The sequence below is a fragment of the Cupressus sempervirens genome, chromosome 1 (assembly GCF_028749045.1).
Source record: "Cupressus sempervirens isolate cs-2001-9-10 chromosome 1, ASM2874904v1, whole genome shotgun sequence".
In the NCBI taxonomy this organism is placed as follows: domain Eukaryota; kingdom Viridiplantae; phylum Streptophyta; class Pinopsida; order Cupressales; family Cupressaceae; genus Cupressus; species Cupressus sempervirens.
The window spans coordinates 354,653,427-354,676,469 of record NC_143118.1 but is presented as its reverse complement, the minus strand read 5'-3'; the positions used below and the strand labels follow the sequence as shown (position 1 = coordinate 354,676,469).

General features: G+C 33.4%; 1 protein-coding gene across 1 annotated transcript in view; it reads left to right on the top strand.

Moving 5' to 3' along the window:
- LOC149577702 (uncharacterized) overlaps window positions 1–23,043 on the top strand; it is a 98,208-nt gene that overhangs the window by 19,398 nt on the left and 55,767 nt on the right. The window contains exons 2-5 of the mRNA XM_089797443.1: window positions 20,841–20,924; window positions 21,207–21,269; window positions 21,561–21,596; window positions 21,714–21,788. Of these exons, the coding sequence (XP_089653569.1) occupies window positions 20,841–20,924; window positions 21,207–21,269; window positions 21,561–21,596; window positions 21,714–21,788 (258 nt within the window). The remainder of the gene's footprint in view (window positions 1–20,840; window positions 20,925–21,206; window positions 21,270–21,560; window positions 21,597–21,713; window positions 21,789–23,043) is intronic.

Sequence of the window (23,043 nt, the reverse complement as noted above, 5' to 3'; positions counted from 1 at the left end):
GGTTGGAATTTGGTTTTCCAATTTGTTGAATTTGGCAATGAATTCCCTCATGTCTTCACGAGCGTTCTTCATTTGAGTAAGTTGAGCAAGCAAAGCATGCTCATCTCCTGTGGGCTTGGAATGTGCGTCATTATGAGTTTGCAATCCTAGTCAATGATTGCTCTAGGAGCCAAATTGTAGAGCCAATATGTCCCAATTCCTTGTAAGGCCTCTATGAAGAGCCTTACAGAAACATCTTGATGTTCAATGCCCAACATGCCACATGCAATGTAAACTACTTTTACATGCTCATCAGGGTGTTATTTCCCATCTCCTTAGAACTTGGGATAGCTCTTTTGAGAGCCTTGAGGCAATTAGTGCAAAGGAGCAAGACTGAAAAGACCAAAAGCCGCACCCAACGGACCGATAGGAGCTGGAGTAGTGATCTTTGAGGATGTTGAATTTGAACTTGAGGGCTTCAAAGGTGGCAAGAAGACTGAATTTTCACTTAGGACAAGATTTTTTAAATGGTGGAAAATTGGTAGTTTACTTAAGAGGTACTTTGATGGCAAGGAGATCATGACTTGCTCATGCAGTCCAACTTAGTCGTGGAACTTTAGAACCTTCTTCATGGTGCCCTAAGAAGTAGCGAAAACCCTCCAATGTGAACAACCTTGTAATGTCCCCTATTCTGGAATAAGATTTAATAATAAATATAATTATTAAAAAAATCAATAAGCAATAAAAACAATAATAAATTATAAAATAATTGTTATATAGATATACTAAGGAAGAAAATTAACAATGTATAATACAAATTATTGATAATTATATGTTTTGTATAAGAATAAAAAAATGTATGATGATTGATATAAAATCATAACATAATTTAGTATTATATAAATTGTTATTATTAATAATACTAACAATGTATTATTTGATAAATAATAACATTAAAATATTTAAAATAAACAAATAACTATGAAAAGGTGTGATTAAGGATGTGTTTGTTACAACCCATCCATCCCATAAGATATTTAATGAGGTTCGTAGGCTTTGTTCAAGAATCATGAAAGATTTAATAATCAATCTAAAAATTAAAAGAAGACTTTAATGGCACTCAGTGGTTGAAGCAATAAATTATCTACCAGAAATAAATGATTGGAGGAAACATTACAATCAGCATGGACCGGATGCAAAAAGACTAGAGAATAATTTTTATAATGTTATCGCTCTGGATATCAAGCATACAAAGTATTTACAGAAATAGATGAGGCAAAAACATAGTGATAGCGTAAACTATCAATATAAGCGATAAGAATTAAAGACATTGTCTCAAGAGAGCATGATAGAGTAAATTCCAATCGCTAGTCACTTTAACAGGCACACCAACAAAATGAATTATTAATCAGAAGTATATGCGTGAGGGTCAAGACAATATAAGGAAAGTTTTTATGAGTAAAACATAAAGAAAAACTCTCAACCTGATAGCACAAGTTTTGTCATTAAAGACCATTGACAAAGCAAAAACATTGACCTTGTAGGGTGAAGGAGTGAATGAAAATCATACCCACTATCAAACACATGGTTATTAATATATTCAATGCCCAGGAAATAATACCAGCTTAGGGTTTTATTACAGCCAACGATCCATGCATCAATATCGTCGAAGTGATAGGTAGCTACTGCAAGCATCCAATCAGTAAATTTGAGGTTGTTAAAGCAATGACTCATTCAATAGCTAGAGTAAGGCATCCAATTTGAATGGTCTGTCTGTGAATATTATAGTGTGAGTAAGAGACGCCTATTTGCATAGAAATAATATATGTATATCAAATACATCAATAGAAAATACAAACATATACTTTCAGACAGCAAGTCAGGAATTAAAGTTGTGCAATAGAGATGTATCTCTTTTCCACCAGTGGTTTAAGAGTATGAGACAACATCAATATAGAAGTACTACTTGATAGAACTATCTAAAGATATAGTTTGAATTGAGACTAAGATCTGCAACCACATAACCACTTAATGGATATATCTGAGATATTCACGATACTTGGAGAGACTAGAGATTGCAGTCAATCATAAAGTGGTTGATAAGAGTTTTCTATGTGTAAATAGAATGAGGTTTGCAAGAGCATTAAGGAATCCATAGTTAAGGGATAGCCTACATTTAAATGATAGAGGGAAAAGATAAAAAGGAGAATCTCATTAGTAATAAGTAGAGCATTGAGATCAATAGTATTTATGTCACCCAAGAATAAAATACAATAACTAAAAAGGTAGTTCCATTTGAGAGAATCAAACATATATGAGTGGTTCATTGCTATATTAATCAGGAGAATCAAGGAAAACTAAAAATAATAGTGCAGTAAATACTATGACTACAAATTTAAAGTTCAAGTTTAGAACAAACTAAGTTAATCCTACAAGGGACATTATAGTGGTATTAGAGCACAATCTTTCCATCCTATAGGGTATACAACAAGATGAGGAGTTATGAATGCTTCCTTTGAGACGAAAGACACAACAACAATGGATAAGCACAAGGTAGCAATACTTTTCATAAAGTTGAAAAAGGAATGGAGTTGAAGAGATTCAACTTAGCCATGCCAACAAATTTAGTAACGTATAGATGTATATGATTTTAAAATTTATTTTGATTATTGTATAGAATTTAAGCTATAAAATAAATAAAGGAAAGAGTGGCAATTAAGGGTGAACCACCAAGGGCACCCTATTGTTAGCACCTTCCCAAGACTGTAGTTAAGGGAGAATTGCAAGAGCACCCTATCATAGTAGAATGTTAGGGAAAACTACTACAAGGGCACCCTACTATGTTGTGAGGGAGAACTACTAGGGCACCCTATTGCAGAAGAGACCTAGGCTATAGTAAACAGAGAATCGTGAAGGGCACCCCATTATAGCAAACAGTTAAGGGAGAACTCTAGTAAGGGCACCCTCTTGCAGAAGTAGTTTAGGGCACCTCGTCACACTAACAATCAAGGGAGAACTGCTAGTAAGGCATCCTACTATGTTGTGATTATGGGAGAACTGCTAAGGCACCCTACTACAGAGTAGAGATTGTATTTTTTGAGGCCTTAGGATGAGATAAAATCTCTTCTAAGGATTAAATAGAGATAGATACTCCTAAAGGGATATCCATAGAGACTTGGGATGAGATAAAGTCTCTCCTAAGGATTATAAAGAGGGATAGTCCTAAAGGGATATCCATAGAGGTCTGGAATGAGATAGAGTCTCTCCTATGAGGGATAGTCCTAAATGGATATCCATAGAGGTCTTGGAAGAGATAAAGTCTATCCTAGGAGTTATAAAGACAGATGCACCTTAAAGGGGTGTTTATTGAGACCAAGGAAGAGATAAAATCTTTCCTATGGATTAAAGAGATAAATGCATCCTAAAAAGGGAATCCATAAGGGGACTTGGATGAGATAATGTCTCTCCGCTTACTCATTAGGACTCATTGTGGGACAAGGCAATGCATAGTAAGGAGCATGGGAGTACTACAATATATCAAGATAAATTCTTCTTTTTGAACTATTCTCAATATTTTAAATGAAAGATAATAATTTTTAAAATTGATTAATTTATATATTGTAGTACTAACTTCAAGATTAAACTTTTGTTTGAGTAACGCTAGATTGAATATCCAGGTTACATTGAGAGTTTGGATTGCTTGAGGGCAAGGAACTTTGGAAAGGGCAGACTTGTAATGTCCCCTATTCTGGAATAAGATTTAATAATAAATATGATTATAATAAAAAGAAGCAAAAATAAAAAGTGATAAAAATAATAATAAATTATAAAATAATTCTTATATAAATACAATAAGGAAGCAAAGTAACACTGCATAATACAATATTATAGTATCATTTATTATTATTATTATATTATATATAACAAAATTTATAATGATTGATATAAAATCATACTATAATTTAGTATTAAATTAATTGTTATTATTAATAATAATAACAATATAATATTTGATAAATAATAAAATTACATTAAAATATTTAAATAAACAAATAACTATGAAAAGGTGTGATTAAGGATGCATCTGCTACAACCCATCCATCCCGTAAGATATTTAATTAGGCTCATACGCTTTGTCCAAGAATCATCAGAGATTTAATAATCGATCTAAAAATTAAAAAAGGACTTTAATAATACTCAGCGGTGAAATTAGTAAACTATCTACTGGAAATAAATGATTGGAGGAAACATTATAGTCAACATGGACTGGATGCAAAAAGGTTGGAGAATCATTTTATAAGGCTATCGCTTTGGATATGAAGCATACACAATATTTACGAAAATAGATGGGGCAAAAACATGTAGAGATAGTGTGAATCATATAAATGATAAGGATTGAAGACACTGTCTCTGGAGAACATGATAGAGGAAATTCCAAGCGCCAGTTGCTTTATCAGACATGTCCGCAAAAGGAATTATTAATCAAAAGTATACACGTGTGGGTCACATCAATATAAGGAAAGTTTCTATAAGTAAAACATAAAGAAAAACTTCCAACATGATAGCACAGGTTCTGATGTTAAAGTGGAAAAATTGACCTTGTAAGGTGAAGGGGGAGTGAATGAAAATTACACCCACTATCTCAAACACATGGTTATTAATATATTCGATACCAAGGAAACAATACCATCTCATGATTTTATTACAGCCAACGATCCAGGCACAAATTTCGTCTTAGTCACAGGTAGCTGCCTCAGGCATGCAATCGGTAAATTTGAGACTATTAAAACAATGACTCACTCAATAGCTGAAGTAAGGTATCCAATTTTAATGGTCTATCTATGAATATTATAGCACAAGTAAGAAACATTTATTTCTGGATAAATAATATATGTATATCAAATATGTCAATAAAACATACAGACATATACTTTCAAACAAACAAGTCAAGAATTAAAGTTGCACAATAGTAGATGTATCTCTTTTCCACGAGTGGTTTAGGAGCTTCAGACACCATCAATATAGAAGTATTAGCTAACAAAACTATGTGAAGATATAGTTTAAATTGAGACTAAGCAACCACATAACCACTTATCACATAACCACTTATTGGATATATCTGAGATATTCACGATACCTGGAGAGGCTAGAGGTTGCAATCAATCATAAAGTTGTTGATACAAGTCTATCATGTGTAAATAGGAGGTCCAGAAGAGCATTAAGGAATCCATGGTTAAGGGATAGCCTACATTTAAATGATAGAGGGAAAAGATAGAAAGGAGAATCTCATCCACACTAAGTAGAGCATTCAGATCAATTGTATTTATGTCACCCAAGAAGAAAATACAATAACCAATAGGGTAGTTCCATTTGAGAGAATCAAACATATATTAGCAATTCATTGCAATATTAATTAGAAGAAACAAGGAAATCTAAAAATAATAATGCGGTAAATATTACAAGTACAAATTTAAGTGAAAGTTTAGAACAAATTAAGTTGGTCATACAAGGGACATTACAAACATGCAAATAAAAGGAAACATTAAAAACTTCAAACAGAAGCATAAGGCTTCTAAATCCGTTCAATATCCATAATAGATTCACCAAAAACTGTTGCCAAAATATTTTGTGAGCAGCCGTAGACACACTACTTACAAAATAGGATATTTAGACACAGTGTATGAGAAATAAACTCTTCTCTCAGCTTAGAGGAGTCTCCCTTCTTATTTCTACTAACTCAACTAGAACATAACAAGAAACGTCTAATTTAATCTAAAATTGGGTGTTTTACAAATTGCTTCCTCTTTCTCCAAGAAGGTTTTCACTTTCATAAAAACATATTTTGTAAATTGATCGGCTTTTACAATTTCACCTGCAAGTACTAGTTGGAGCAATCATACTAATAAATTTAAAATTAACTAAAAGATTAATTGTTAAGTGTACTACTTGTCTTAGACTAAGGAATATATATAAGCTCACATACTTATACACTGTCCTGAAAATGGTTTAAAGTATGAAGCAGTAATATGATAAGCACAAAGGTAAAAGCAATGTTTTAACTTGTACAAGTTAAAGCAAAGTTTGAACTTGCACAATTTCACTAGAGTTGTCTTGCAATGCATAAAGATAAAAATCTACAAAGAGCCCTTGTGGATTTACAGGAGAGAGGCCATGAGAAAAACATAGCCGAGGGTAGACTTATTCAACAGTACAGTCCTATGTAATGTGATTACATGTAGCGACATTACATATATAATTGCAATTTTATGCTTGACATGTAACTTGTCAAAGCTAAATGTACACTAAAAAATATATTGTCAGACAAGATATGACTCATATTACATTAACCACTATCAAAGAGGTCTTCCTATCATTGGATCAGCAAGTGCTAGAAATCTTCAAATTTATACATGGGTGGGAACATCAGCAAAAAGTTATCACTTTCACCCTTATATTTGGTAGCATTAACAAACCACTAATTTTGTTATCACCAATGAGTGAAAAACTGTTCACGATCCCTCTTTGGCCATGCTACCACCTACTTAGAATCAACCTTGAATGCATTCTAGTATTTATGAAAATTGAGTTTCATCTTTTTCTTATGCATGATGGTTGGCCCTTGTTGATGTTAGTTCCATATAATTCTCCATTAAGTTTATGTTTTGATTTTGAATCTTGATAGATCGTGTGTGTAAAATAGGCTTCAAAGCTAAGTTATGGATGTTGGTTTTGATGTTGATGTGGGTGTGGATTACTAATGCACAGATTTTTTTTGGGGATTTTGGATGCATTTGGGTGTGTCCATACATAAATATATTTAAAATATGTGTGTGTGTGTGTGTGTGTGTACTATAATTTATGTATGCAAAGAAATTAAAAAAAAAAAACCATTATGTAGCAATTAGCATAACCAAATTGAAATAATAGTAATAGGAGAATGAATGGAAATGAATGGCCTCTTTTAGGGTTGTTTTTCAGTTTGTGAGGCAAATAGGAGAAAAAATGTAATAAAAAAACCTATTAAACACATGTTTTAATAAGTCACTTAAGTGACCGGGCACTCAAAATGGTTGGATGCACACAGGATGTGCCTGATTGCTCTATGGATTCTCTCTAGATGCTCTCCCAAGCATCCCACATGCATTCGTAGGAGGGAAGCAAGATTCTTGGTAGCATCCACGACACATCCTGATGCCTCTGAGCATTAGAATGCATTTGCACTTGCATTTGCCCTATTTCCAGACACATTGGTAACTTAGCTTCAAACATGACAAAACTGCAAAAGTTTCTTATTATGAGCCATGCATGCATTTTGGGGTAGATTGCAAATGAAGATCTAAGTTTAGTTCAACTTGTAATTTTTTATGCAGTTGGACCAAAAAGTTCCTATTACATGAGAAGAATATGAGACTTAAAGTGAAATAGGAGTTTTGGAAACAACAACACTTTGGATTACATGTGTTGTTGCATATGTAGTTTAGTTCGCAATTGACTCAAAAATCCCTAACTGTACTTGAAATTGCTTTTACAACAAAGATAAAACTTAGATATTTTAGGATATTCAGGATGCGATTGTGGGTTCTGCTGCATGTAGCAAATCATGTAGTTGATGTAAAAATCTCCACTTTAGGAGTGATATGAGTGGAACTTTTGGACGTGATTGCATGCTTTACTACATGTAAATGATCATGTAGTTGGTGTAAAAATCTCCATTTGTATGAACCTATTAGCAAGGAGAATTTTGTGGATTTTACATATTTGATTACATGCAATAAAACATGTAATGGGTGTTAAAAATCTCGATTTGTGGACTAAAGGATTAAGGCAAAAATGTAATCGGGATTTTTGAGGTGATTACATAACATTGCATGCAAAATGTCATGTAGTGAAATATGCAATGGATATTCAAGGTTCCAAAATTCAATGTGCGGGTGCATGAAAGTGGGAGACAAGCTAAAATGACCATCATAAGTCACATTTTTAACAAAAAAACAAATAGTAAAAATACATTTTTTTGCAAAAATGACCCTAGCATGTAAAATATGCAAAGCTAAAACTGGAAGAAATACCTATTTGAAATACAAAAATGATGATAAAAATCTTTTCTTTAAAGCCATCAAACTCTATGTATTTAGAAAAACTCTTAGTTGAAACTTGGTGGAAGAAGAAAATTTGGATAGGCTAGTACATGTTAGACTAAGTATACATGCTTGCAAGGGAGAGGGAGAGATCAAGATATAACGACAAAGGAAAGTCTTGCTACAATCTTAGAACGAGAAATAATGGAGGCCGAAGTTGGTCCACTAGAGGAAGAGGTTCTTGCAGTAGCAATACATATTTCAAATGTTGAAGTCATAGTTTTTGAGGTAACAGTGGATAGTCTAGGAGGTGAAGAGGATATCAACATTCAAGCAGTCCAAAGGAAAGAACAATTGGTGATCCCAGGGGACCAAAGTATACCCATTCCAAAATGGTTGAAGCAACGGATTCAGAAGACCCAACAAAAGGAGGTTGATTCGGTAATTGAAATATTGGAAATTTTGGACTGAGGAAATCGATCAGAAGAGCAAGGGAAAGCAAAAAGATTCACTAAGGTTGTCAAAGGAGAATCGGGGTCCAAAATTTTTGCAGATTGCAACTCCTACAGTCGACAAGAGTAAAAATCAGATTGCTTGAGATAAATACCATGTTACGGAAATAAATCTTGGTCATGCCTCCCAGGAGCAAATATTAGAATAATTTGATGACTCTGTACATCAATGGCCTGCTTTGTCTAGTAAGGGAGGAAGGTTCATCATTTGTCCCTTCGATAGTTTTTTCCACTAAAGTGATAGATGGCATTGACAGCATCAAGCGGATTGCTCAGGGTGCAAAGGTTTGGGTCGAAGGAATTCAGGAGAAAGCCTTCAAACATGTAGAAGAATTAGTGCAAGTACATAGTGGGGCATTAGCTGCACGCTCCAGGATCCAGTGCATGGAAGAATCACTGGAGGATGACCATATTTACCAAGATGAAATGATTTGTGATATTCAGAATCTGATGGAGACCCCAAAGCAAGCATTGATCAATAGTCGAGCTATCAGTGAGGGGGATATCTATGATTTTATTCGATGGTACAGTGCAGTGATCGCAACTAAGGAAATGTTTGAGAGCTTCACCAATGAGTCCTCTTGATGGAAAAAGGTGGTTGACAACATCAAAGAAGGGGTATCCAATACAATTGCATCCTCGTTGTCACAAACATTGGTGTGAGATGAAAAGACATTGATAATATCAAAGTCAAGTTAGAGGAATTCTTTCAACCAAATGTCTATGAAATAGATGATTTTGAGAACTTCTCCATCTTCTCAAATACAATGCACACCACTCAAGACTTACTACTAGATTGGGAGGAAAGCTTGGGAAAAGGAGAAAGAGCAATTGCAGTTCTAGAATTCAAACAAGAATCAGTACCAAGCATCAGTACAGAAGAGTTGGAGACAATGTTGGATCAATTCTATGCCTTCAAGCGGGGAATCAAGGATAGATGCATTTAATGCTTAGTGGGTGTTCTTAGTGGTCATTTATTGCACCCCACTCCCTCCCTAAATGAGCATGCATAGTGGCAATTTATTACCCACTCTAGTAGTGGATTCCTTATTGCATTAGAGTAGATTCCTTTTCTTTGCCCTAACCCTAATTAGGGCTGATGTGGCACAATCTTGGCCATCAGTTATTGTGATCATCTGGGCCACTTGTAATTTGTAACAACCAATTTTCATGGGTCTTAATTAACAACTAATATACTTGAAAAATATAGTTATTACTTCATTTTCATAGGAAGATAGTTATATCGGTCATGTTCATGTGAATGAGATTGATGGTTAAAATCAATTAATCAAAATTTCTTAACTAAGAACTTAAAACACCATCAATGAATTACTATAGAAATTGAAATCCACATACCATGGAGTTTGAACCGATAAATCATTGTAAGAAGGCTTTTGTAATCACCTAGATTAGTTTGCAAATACCACTATAACAAAATCATATAATGACTACCATTCAATATCGCTATGTCAAAATCAAATGACAATTATTATTAAATACCACTATATAAAATTAGGGCATCACAAACCACTGTATCAATTAGGGCATCGATTACCATTGGATCATTTAGGGCTTCAAATACCCTTGTATCACTTAGGGCTTCAATTACCACTGGATCATCTAGGGCATCAAATACCACTGTATCAATTAGGGCTTCAGATACCATTGTATCATTCCTTTCCTTATGATTGCTTAACTGTGGCAATAATACAAGATTAGAAGTTGTGCTCATATCTGATATTCATATAAATGAAAAACTATCCATAAATCTATCTCTCACATTTAGGTGTAAAATAATTGTGACAATGAAATAACTCAATTAATCTTACCTTCTTGCATATACATTATAGAAGTAAAAATACCTGTTACCGACAAACAATTGAATATATAGCTTATCTTTGTTTGTTGTACATCCGATAACATGGAAGAGGTGAAGCATTGTCAGGGGCTTAACCACCTAGCCTCGAACCATAACTTATCCCCACACAATCTCTAACGAGAAAGGCCCTCCCTATCTGGAATAAGTAGGGATCATCTTGTCATCTACTGAGCATCACAGTATCTAAACACACCATTCGACTTGACAGCAAAAGGGTAAACATGTTCATGCATGAGCTTATAAATGATTCCTTTTTAAAAATGATAAACATTGTTATGTCATAACTGATACTGTTTCATGTTATTTCAGATTCCTTTCTCTCACCTCATCACTCATTTCCTTGGCTACACAACCAAGTGAGTCCTAGGTGTTCGAAAATCTCAAAACAACCGGTTCTCTCTGTTGATTCACAAAAAATTCATGAATAACATATATGTTCTAGGTAATCACAATTTTTGATTTGAAAAAGATATTTTTAAAGATTGCAGGATTAATTGTTTAAGTAATTAATTTAATCCTATCTTATTTCTCTTCTATGTTCTTGCAGATTCACACCACCTCTTCACAATTTTATAGCTTCTTTGCCAGTGAATCCTAGGTGCCTAAAAGATTAGGATAATTTTGTTTTAATTACAACTCTTCACCATTTCATGACATCATTGCCGGTGAATCTTAGGTGTTAGAGAATGTATGAGTATTTGTTTCAGAAATTATGATAGCATGGTTATTGATGTTGGTTCATATAATCATTTAAGTTTCTACATCTACCATTCAATTTCATAAATGATGTTCAATCACAAAGATATTACTATGAAGTTCTTCCATAAAACTCTATGTAATACAAGGACCAGTAGCAAGGTATTGTAAATTAATCTCAGTCTAACAATGCATGGCCAGCTACTGTCGGATTTCTAATCAGATAAGGAAGAAGTTATGAATATGTAAACATATATTGCAGTCCTAGCAATTTGTAGCCAATTGCAGTTAGACATTCTACTCAGTGAAGGAAGAAACTATGAATTACGAATGCTTATATTGAATTTCTTTCACCCCTAGCAATGTGTAGCCGACTGCAGCTAGGCATATGCTTAGAAAAAGGAAGGAATTTATGAAATATGATTGTATATATTCATGACCTGAGATTGGGCTTGAAGTTTTGTCTAGATGTGGCTCCTCCCGACCTTGGCAAGAACTCCTATTTCACTACTTGTTCACCCACTAGTTAAGACTTTATTGCAGATTTCAGACACCGACAGAGTAAAGGAGAACAAGGTATTTTTGGTTGAGTAGCTAGAAATAATGTTTTTGGCTGAGAATGATTATACTCCACTTGAAATGGGAATTTAGCAGACAATGGAAAGGAGATGTCATCTTGGCTTCTCTTAAAGGCTAGTCGTGGCTCATCAGCTTCTATCATTTCTAAGAAGTCCATTCAAATTCCAATTATTAATTTGATTTAACATGCCAAATGTTAATTGGTTAAAAGCAAAAATATTAAAAAGAAAAGAATAGAATTGGAAGATTATAATTTTCAAATGTTATAATAATATATATTTGTATATGTTCATACAAATATATAAATGGGGTGACATCATTAAATTATGCTATTATAAATTATTGGTGCCATTTCATTTTTATTTTTGTATCTATGTATGTAAGTATTTATTATAATAATATGATGAAAATTATTAAAAAATCTTTTGAGGTATGTTTTATATTTTAAATTAGATTATTTTATGTTTCTCAAATTATTTAATTAAATAGCTCATGTGGGTCCCACAGATATATCATGTTTTCAAGACGCTAGGTCCTCAATCCATTTGCCCAGTGATGATGATGCTCCTACCTAATTCTTTCCTAACAATGCTTTCACCCTTTCGATGTGCTTCCTACAAGGAAATTCTCTGTAATTAAATTATATTATCATAATAACTTATTTGATCATAAATAATTATAACGGTTAACCATCTTCTCAATTCCATGAATTTGTGATAAATGATCAACTAACTTGTTATCTTCACTTGAAATTATAACAACTAACCAACTTACTATTTCACAAGATTATAACAAATTAAACTACTGACTAACTTCATGTGAACCTCAACGACTATATTTTATATTAGGTAAAAAATTGGAATGTAACATACCATTCCCCTTGTGGTTCATCATCCTCGATGAACTTGAAATTATAAAGAACATTATAAAGGAGCATTTTTAAAATTGGAATGTAATGCACCATTCCTCTTTTTGTTTCATCATCCTCGATGATCTCTACAAATTAGACACTAAAAGAATATTCCAAATACAAGATGTATATATGGCATCATGATATCATTTCTTTTCAGAATTGAATCAAAATCTAAATCATGATCAAAACTCAAGGTCCATTTTTACTTCAATGTTTCTCGAAAGATACTTGCATGATATCATAAAATTAAACACATACTCACCTGAGTTCACTTTACCATACTTGTGGTCATCTCAGCATCAATTGAGTTGATTCTATTTCATATTCGTGTCATACTCATGTAGACACTCACCATATCATTAGTTCAATTCCATATTGATATCTTCATTTAAGAGAATTTTTAGGGTTCAATAATTGAGAGTAAGATAAATATTCAAAATTTGGGCTTCTTCAACTAACAAGTTCTAGATCATAACTTGATCATAATTTAAATCACTTACATACCATTTGGCATATGCCACTTATTAACGGGTAGATCATCCTTGCAAACTTACAAAGCACCTCAAAAAGGTTAGTGAATCCATGTTTTTCCATTTATGTAACCTTGGCCTTAATGACCATCATTTCATTAGAAGAATCCTCTCATGATAGAATATCTCCAAAATAATATAGAATAGCTCAGTATGTAAAATCAACATCGCATGTGCATTATACATGTATAGTAGTGTGTCAAAGGGTAAAAACATGATGTACTATGCAAGATCATCATACATCTAATCAAGATCATAAGCATCTGAAACAATTCATAAGATTCTTATCAAGTAGCTCATCATTCATCTATAATATCTGGAAGTTTATCTTTTCCATTTGTATGACCTAGGCTTTCATGCCCATCTCGTCATAAGTTTACCATATGTATGACCTAGGCTTTCATGCCCATCTCATCATAAGTTTATTATATGTAAACAAGCATTAATACTTTCAATTATGCAAGTCTATTTACTCCATACTGAAGCACAAAATGATCTTGTCGTTTAATCAACATCAGAAAGTATCATGGTTCATGATTTTTTTTTCTTTCAATTCAAGTTCAAGAATAGATAACAATTTATTTCTACCATTTCATAAGAACATGAATATAATTGCATAAAGTAAATGCTGGGAACATTCAACTGGAAAGAATTATTTAACCATCATCATGGATTTTGATAACATTTTATCAAGATTATAGAAGTTGTTTTGGATTGTGCAAGTTTCAGCCTCAGACCATACTTATCCCCTCGCATTCTAACATATTAGAATGGCCCTCCCTACCTTGAGATTTAGGCTTGGAATGTTCTTCAGTCTAGCCAACAGCGCTTCCATGTGGTTTGAGTGCCCAATCAGTTATACCTATATAACTGACATTTATGGACATCAAGTGATCATTAGATGGCACATATGCCTATAAACTACCGTGGCCAATGATTTTTGTTTGGGTTCAACGACTCGATCACCACCACTCAACTTGCCAATCATTTCATCTTCTTAATTCAGTTTCATCTTTAGAATTTTTTAGTTTATACATTTGTCCATTTTATATCATCTCAGCCTTTTCCAGCTATTCTGAATGATTTCCTAGTGTGATTTTTCCAGTTTTGATTGCACTATCCAGTTATGCAAAATAAATCTTTTTTAACATTTACATTTTCAATTTCTCAAAAAAACAAAGTGTTGGGCCCAAGGTTTCAATGTTGAACCCAGTGCTCTGATACCATATGTAGCAACCAGTTTTCCTGGGTCTTAATTAACAAATAACATACTCGAAAAATATAGTTATTACTTCATTTTCATAGGAAGACAATCATATTGGTCATGTTCATGTGAATGAGATTGATGGTTAAAATCAGTTAATCAAAATTTCTTAACTAAGAACTTAAAACACCATCAATGAATTACTATGGAAATTGAAATCCACATACCATGGAGTTTGAACTGATAAATCATTATAAGAAGGCTTCTGTAATCACCTAGATTAGTCCACAAATACCACTATAACAAAATCATATAATGACTACCATTCAATACCGCTATATCAAAATCAAATGACAATTACTATTAAATACCACTATATAAAATTAGGGTGTCACAAACCACTATATCTATTAGGGCATCAATTACCATTGGATCATTTAGGGCTTCAAATACCCTTGTATCACTTAGGGCTTCAATTACCACTGGATCATTTAGGGCGTTAGATACCACTATATCAATTAGGGCTTTCCATACCACTGTATCATTTCCTTCCTTCTGATTGCTTAACTGTGGCAATAACTCAAGATTAGAAGCTGTGCTCATATTCGATATTCTTAAAAATGAAAAAAAATCCATAAATCGATCTCTCACATCTAGGTGTAAAATAAATCTGGTGATGAAATAACTCAACTAATCTTACCTTCTTGCATATACATCATAAAAGTAAAAATACTTGTTACCGACAAACAATTGAATATACAACTTATTTTTTTCTATTGTACGTCTGACAACTTGGAAGAGGTGAAACATTGACAAGGGCTTAACCACTCAACCTTAGATCATAACTTATCTCCACACAATCGCTAACGAGCACACAATCGCTAACGAGAAAGGCCCTCCCTACCTGGAATAGACGACGATCATCTTGTCATCCACTGAGCATCCTAGTATCTAAATACATCATTCGACTTGATAGCAGGAGGGTAAACATGGTCATGTATGAGCTCTTAAATGCTAACTAATATTGTTTCATGTTATTTTAGATTCTTTTCTCTCACCTCATGACCCATTTCCTTGGCTACACAATCGGGTGAGTCCCAAGTGTTTGGAATTCTCAGAACAACCGGTTCTTTCTGTTGATTCCAATTAAATTCATGAATAACATATATGTTCTAGCTTATCATTATTTGTGATTTGAAAAAGATATTTTTAAAGATTGCAGAATTAATTGTTTAATTAATTAGTTTAATCATATCTTATTTCTCTTCTGCATTCTTGTAGATTCACTCCACCTCTTCAGCATTTCATGGTTTCTTTGCTGGTAAATCCTAGGTGCCTGAAAGATTATGATCATTTTGTTTTAATTACACATCTTCACCATTTCATGGCATCATTGTTAGTGAATCCTAGGTGTTAGAGAATCTATGAGTAGTTGTTTCAAAAATTATGATAGCATGGTTATTGATGTCGGTTCATATAATCATTTAAGTTTCTACAGCTACCATTCGATTTCATAAATAATGTTCAATCACAAAAGATACTACTATGAAGTTATTCCATGAAACTCTATGTAATACAAGTACTAGCAGCAAGGTATTGTAAATTAATCTCATTCTAACAATGCATAGCTGGCTACAGTCAGATATTATAATCAAATAAGGAAGAAGTTATGAATATGAAAACATATATTGTAGTCCTAGCATTATGTAGCCGACTGCAGTTAGAAATTCTACTTAGTGAAGGAAGAAACTATGAATTACGAATGTTTATATTGTATTTCTTTTAGCCCTAGCAATGTGTAGCTGACTGCAGTCGGACATATACTTAGAAAACGAAGGAATTTATGAAATATGATTGTATATATTCATGACCTGAGATTGGGCTTGAAGTTTTGTTTGAATGTGGCTCCTCCCATCCGTGGTTGGAACTCCTGTTTGGCTATTTGTTCACCCACTAGTTAAGACTTGATTGCAGATTTCAAATGCCGACAGAGTAAAGGAGAACAAGGCAAATTTGGTTGAGTAGCTGGAAAGAATGTTTTTGGCTGAGAATGATTATGCTCGGCTTGAAATGGGAACGTAGTAGGCAATGGAAAGGAGATGCTATCTTGGCTTCTCTTAAAGGCTAGCCATGGCTCCTTAGCTTCTATCAGTTCCAAGAAGTTCATTCAAATTCCAATTATTAAATCAATTTAACATGCCAAATGTTAATTGGTTAAAAGAACGAATATTAAAAAGAAAAGAATAGAATTGGAAGATTATAATTTTCAAATGTTATAATAATATATATTTTTATACGTTCATACAAATATATAAATGGGGTAACATCATTAAATTATGCTATTATAATTTATTGGTGCCATTTCATTTTTATTTTTATATGTACGCATATAAGTATTTATTATAATACTATGATGAAGATTATTTAAAAATCTTTCGAGGTATGTTAGATATTTTTTAATTGGATTATTTTATGTTTCTCAAATTATTTGATTAAATAGCTCATGTTGGTCCCAGAGATGTATCCGGTTTTCAAGTCGCTAGGTTCTCAATCCATTTTCCCAATGATGGTGATGCTCCTACCTAATTCTTTTCTGACAATGCTTCCAACCCTTCGACGTGCTTTCTACAAGGAAATTCTTTGTAATTAAATTATATTATCATAATAAATTATTTAATCATAAATAATCATAACAGTTGACCATCTTCTCAATTCCATGAATTCGTGATAAATGATCAGCTAACTTGTTATCTTCACTTAAAAGTATAATGACTGGCCAACTTACTATTTCACAAGATTATAACAAATTAAACTGCCAATTGACTTCATGTGAACCTCAACGGCTATATTTTAAATTAGGTCAAAAATTGAGATGTAACATAATTGAGGACCTATATAAATGCTTCACTTCTCATTTGTAAAGAGAGGATTTTCTGATATTGTTGCTATGAGCTAGTAAGATAATAGAGTTTTCATTGAAGCTTGGTGAATACTTGATGTGTCTTGGTGCTTGCTTGTTCTCTTAAATTCTCTCATTTAGATTAAGTTTAGTTTAGTTAAATTGTTGTGATTGCAATGAAGAATGTGATGGTGTATTGATGAATTCATTTGGTTCATACTTTTGATGTGTTAGTGATTCTAAATCGTTGTGCAAAGTTAGCTTGAACCGCTTTTGTGCATATGTTTTACTTCTATCATTCATATTCATTGTTCTTTGTGACGGTGTATGTGGTGGTATGAAAATATTTTGCATAACCCTTGAAGATTGCACCAATTCATGCGCAGTTGTAGTATAACTTAGCAAAGCAGAGCTCTATAAATTAAGGAATTTGTCCACAAGAATACTATTTGTTGCCATCACTTCTCTTAGGAATAGATTGGAACCTCTAAAACCCTATCCCATTTCATTTCTGCATATTTTGCAAAAACCCAAAAAAGTACTTTATCGCAAAACCTTTAGATGGTTCCCACATCCAATATGTCTTGAAATTGATGCAATGCAAGGTAGGAGAATCCCCAAAGGAGATGTCCAAACCTCCAACAAATAACTACACAAAGGAAACACAACAACAAGCAACAATAATGCAAGATCTGATACCAAGTCACAACTCTTTATTCTTAAACTAACTGATTACATGCAATATGCCCGGTTGTAAGGCCTTCTAGGTTAGGGCCAAATACAAACAACAATTGCAATAACAGTTCTACAAGATCCAACAAGATTCAACTTACAAATCCAGTCCCAACTAGTCTAGATCCACAATTGGATAAGAACACCAAGAACAATCCGCACTTGTACCCTCAGGTGCACCAAGCAATCCTCTGGCTCTCAAGTCGCAACTACTAGCTCTTGAAAGTTCATATCCTCTTCTCCAAGACGGATTCCTTAATCATGATTAAAGACTCCACAAAACCCCCTACTTATACCCAACTAAGCCACAAATCGGCCCAGTTCATTACAAATTGAATTAAATATATGTTGAGCCATAAATTGGCTACAACAAAAATTACATACCCATACATAAATTAAATGCCAAAAGTTGGCTCATAGACAACTCAGCACCAATAGGAACCAAGACCAAGCTGAGTGCTAGAGAAAACCAAGCTGAGCATCAACCAAACCATAAGCATGCCGAGCTCCTAGAGCATGCCAAGCTCCAAAGAGTATGCTAAGCTTCCAGACCATGCCGAGCTCCCAAAAGAAATTGAGCAACTCAGGCAACACTAAAACCAAGCTTCACTGAGCTCCCAGTGTGTGCTGAGTTCCCGCAAGCATCGTTGAGCGCCTTCATTAATCAAGTCACTCAGTTAATACTTAACACAATACCAGACCAACTCAATATCAACCGCGCCACACTTCTTCAACCAAGTTCCCAAACTCCAAAGCCAAACCACACCATCCTATAGGACTGCAGGCCAACAAGGGATGCTCCTACATCAAAAATGAATCTAAGTAAACACACATAAGGCCCTCTGTGATCATCAGCAAATCACATCAACCATCGAGCTTATTTACAGTCAAGAATTGACATTGAAGTAACCTTGGAGTCATCGTATTATCTTCTAGTAATCTTAGCATACATGAGACTTTGTTCAAGAGACGATAAGATATTTTGATATTTTGTTCTATTGTTTGGTGGGTCATAAAACACGCATCAACACTATCCCAGTTTGCGAACTAAGTTTTTGACCATAGTTTTCTAGAGAGTTCAAGATTCCAACATTTGTTTAGATGATTGGCAAGGGTTAGGAGTAAGCTTATGTTCTACAAACTAATTTAGATTTTAATTTTGTTAGCTTTGGCCTCTTATTCCAAGAGAGTTTCTCAAAAAACACATTGTCACTTACATTGAAAATAGGGAATTGAATGATCCTGTAGGCCTTCTTAAGAACATGATAAATCCTCCTGTGAGATGGAGGAGCTTAAATTCATTACTTAAATTACTCCATGAATTTAGTTGTTTATTACACAAGATATCTTTGAAGCATCTAATACCTTTTAAATGCTGAATTTTAGTTGACCATCCTTGCAATAAGGCTAGGGATCTGTCATTTTTAGTAAGGTTCCACCAAATAGACATATTAGGGCTTAATAGACCCCTATAATGATCCATAAACTCACTTTTAAATTTGATTTCTAATGATCTCCCAAGCTTTCTGTATGCTAGTTAACACATTAGAACGTATAGGCATTATAGGACTTATGAAAAAGAATGTCATCTATGAGGAGTTGTTTCCAATTTTATGCTTGTTTTGGAACAACTAATTGGATGTTATTCATTATGAAACCCTCCAAGGTTCAACTTCATTTATGGCTTTAAAGATCCACTTGCCAGCTAGGAAGATGTCATGTTTTTCTAAATCTCTTATTCTCAGACCCCCTTCCAACTTCTTTAAGCAGTACCATTCCTATTTAACATGTATTGTCTTTTTACCTCTCCTGTATGACCATAGGAACTGTCTAATATTTTTTGGAAATTAATTTATCTTGTAGCTTCCAAGTAGCCAAATTGAGGAATAATCAAGGTTGTAAGATGATTTTTATTTTTGACAAACCTGAAATGTTCCAGCCAAAGAGAGATATTGTTTATTCCATTGACAATGTCTTTTATCTACTTCTCTTAATCCAATCCCACATATCTATAAGACAGAGGTTAGCAAGAAAAGGAATACCAAGGTACCTAACTTGTTGTTAAGCCTTCCCCATTGAAATTCAAACTCACTGAACCAGACTGTGGTGTTATTGTCCCACCTAAGCATTATAGTTTTGTCTCAGAAATTCTAGCTCCAGAGGCTTCACAAAAAAAATTAAGTTTGTGCATGAGATGGTCAGCATTTCTTCCTTCAATATTAATAAAATTTGCAGTATCATCTTCAAATTGAATGTTTTTAAAGATCTCTGTTGGGGAGATATGCTTAGGTGACAAGCTGGTGTCTCCTAGAATGTAAAAAATAGCATCTGAGCCTATCACAAACAGGCCAGAATCTTATAGGAGTCATTGAGAAGAGTAAGGTGTCTCTATTTCGTAATTAATGTCTTGTTCCCATCCTTAGGAGAAGCTAGTTAATCCCTTTATCGATGTTACAACCTAAGGAACTTTTGTGTATGGCTTCAGTAGAAACTTCCAGTTGGTCACTTGCAATCCAATCTAATTACTTATAATAGAACTCAATTGGGCGGCCATCTGCTCCAAGGGTCTTATCATTGTTAAGATTTTGAATTGCATTTAGTATTTCTTCTTTAGTTACTTCCATATTTATAATTTCAACAATATCATCTGTGGTTTTCCTGGGAAATAAATATTTGCATAGATTTCTAGCAGTTTGTCCTTGAGTATTCTTCCTTAAAATGAGAAACGAGTCTTATAAAAAATGTGAAAAGATGGAAAATTATATAATAGTTGGCCATAGAGTTAGAAGAGAAGATCTGTGATTAGTATGGACACAACTTGTATTTTATTACTTTTCAGGTCTATTGCCCTTCTTGCAGCATACCTTACCAGGTGGACAAGGGTATACTTGTTCTACAATGTCCAAACAGCAATTGTTCAAAGGTATAGAGTGTTGTAGGAATCACATACTGTGCAATTTTGACAGTCAAATCATGCCAATTTCTTGAGCATAAGTTTTAATACAAAATGATGTTCCTTGTTTTTATTCATTCTCTTTTTCAAGTTACCTTGTGGGGCCTTCAAATTTGGATAAGTTTTCTTCCTTATCTTAATTTATAATTTCCCATTATTAAATAAAGTTTTCCCTTAATTTCGTGCTGCTTTGTTATTGAAAAAATTGGTTTTGATTTAAGGCTTTTTGTATATGTTTCTGTATGATTTAAGGCTTCTTGTATCCTATGCAAAAAGCCGGATCATAGGCCGTTGCGTTGTGATGAAGTTGAGAAGGTATGGTACTTGCATGTTCGTCTTTTAAAATAAAATTGACTAGATTTATAGAAGAAATACTTATAAAAATATTATCAGTTGGGTGTTTTAAAGTTTGGTAAGACATTACAGTGTATTAATTATAACTTAGCCTAAAAATTTTTTAGTTATCTTCACATTTCATTTAAAATTGATATCCAAAGCTATTTTAAATTTACACTATTGCACAATACTGAGATTCCTGTATAAGAATTTATTCTTTTGTTTTCGTATTAAAATCTAATTCATTTGGATTTAATGCATGCCATACAGGAATCTGAGACTTCTCTGCGAAGAAAAATTGAAGAGGTAATAATTATGATAACAGATGGAGCAAACATTTTGAGTTTTGTTAGGCATCATCTTTTTACAAAAGAAGTATAGAAGATTTGAGTACTTAAAAAGTAAATTATCCATATGAAACAGGCAATGGCAAAAGCTGTGATAAGGGCATGCAATTCTTGCAATGCAGAGCTAGTCAAGGAAGATGGTTGCAATAAAGTGAGTATCAAGAACCTCACATAAAATAAGAATCATGATACATGTTCATGTGATCTAAAGATTTGATTGCCAGAATTCTGTCTAATATTTCTGCCGACCAACCATCCCAAATAATTATTCACATTTTTGTGAGGTAGCCAAGACTTTTTGCCAAGCTATAATTTCCATAATCCAATGCCTTTTTATAATGGATAAAATTTTGAGTTCTTTAGTAAATTTTGTTTTTTGTGTGCGTCTTTGAAATGTTTCTTTTTCCTACATCTCTGTAGTTGAGTTTGCATTAGTTTCATGGTTATCTGTTAGACTTCATTGTTGTATCAGAATGCCATCTCGTAAAAGGGCTTGAGCCCTTTTGAAAACCAGATTCACCTTTAAGCAAAACAAAACAAAACAAAATTATTACTTTTGAAAAGTTTGAAACATTGAAATTAACTGTAAGTATGAAAACTCTGCTGTATCATCTTCTGTTACATGCAAAATCACTTTAACCTGGGGATTTTCTATGTCATCATTGCTGACTACAAGAGTAACTATTACTCTTACATCTTCCTCGTCATCTTCTCCTGACATCTGTTCACTAAACTGATCTTTCCATCTGTTGAAAGTATCATCATCTGGCCAATCAAAATTTAGGGTTTCTCTTTGTATCTTTATTAAAGAATTGGCATTTTCTTCTAAATCATCAAATTCTTTTCTTATATCAGCATAATACAATTGTATTTTTACCAGCTCTTCATTTGTCTTTGCCCAAAACCAATAGCCAGTCTCACTGATGATGTTTGTTATTCTGTTATCAAATAATTCATCCATTTCCTTTTTCCATTTGTCCTTTTCCTTTACTGTATCAACAGATTCTAAGGCACAAGGAAATAGGGTGAATTTCTTAGCAAGATATCTTGAAAAACAGAGTGTCAATTTCCTCTGTAAAGAATCTCTTTTATTTTCAAAATTATCTAATTGATTTAATAAATCAAAAATCCTCTCAACCTGATGGTAAGGCATTTGAACTGTAGATATACAAATAATTGTAACATCATTATTCCTCTGTCTCCACTTCTGTGTAAGAGAATCTAGTCCATTCTTTTCTTTATTTAACTCATCTATGAGGGTTACAATCCTTGTCAACTGGTCATAAAAATTTGACCATTGTATTTTATCCCTCAAGTATGTCACACCCTGCCTCCATTTCTCTTCCTGCTGATTTCTAAATTCTATCTGCCACTCATGTAATTTGGTTTTTTCTGCTTCAAATTCC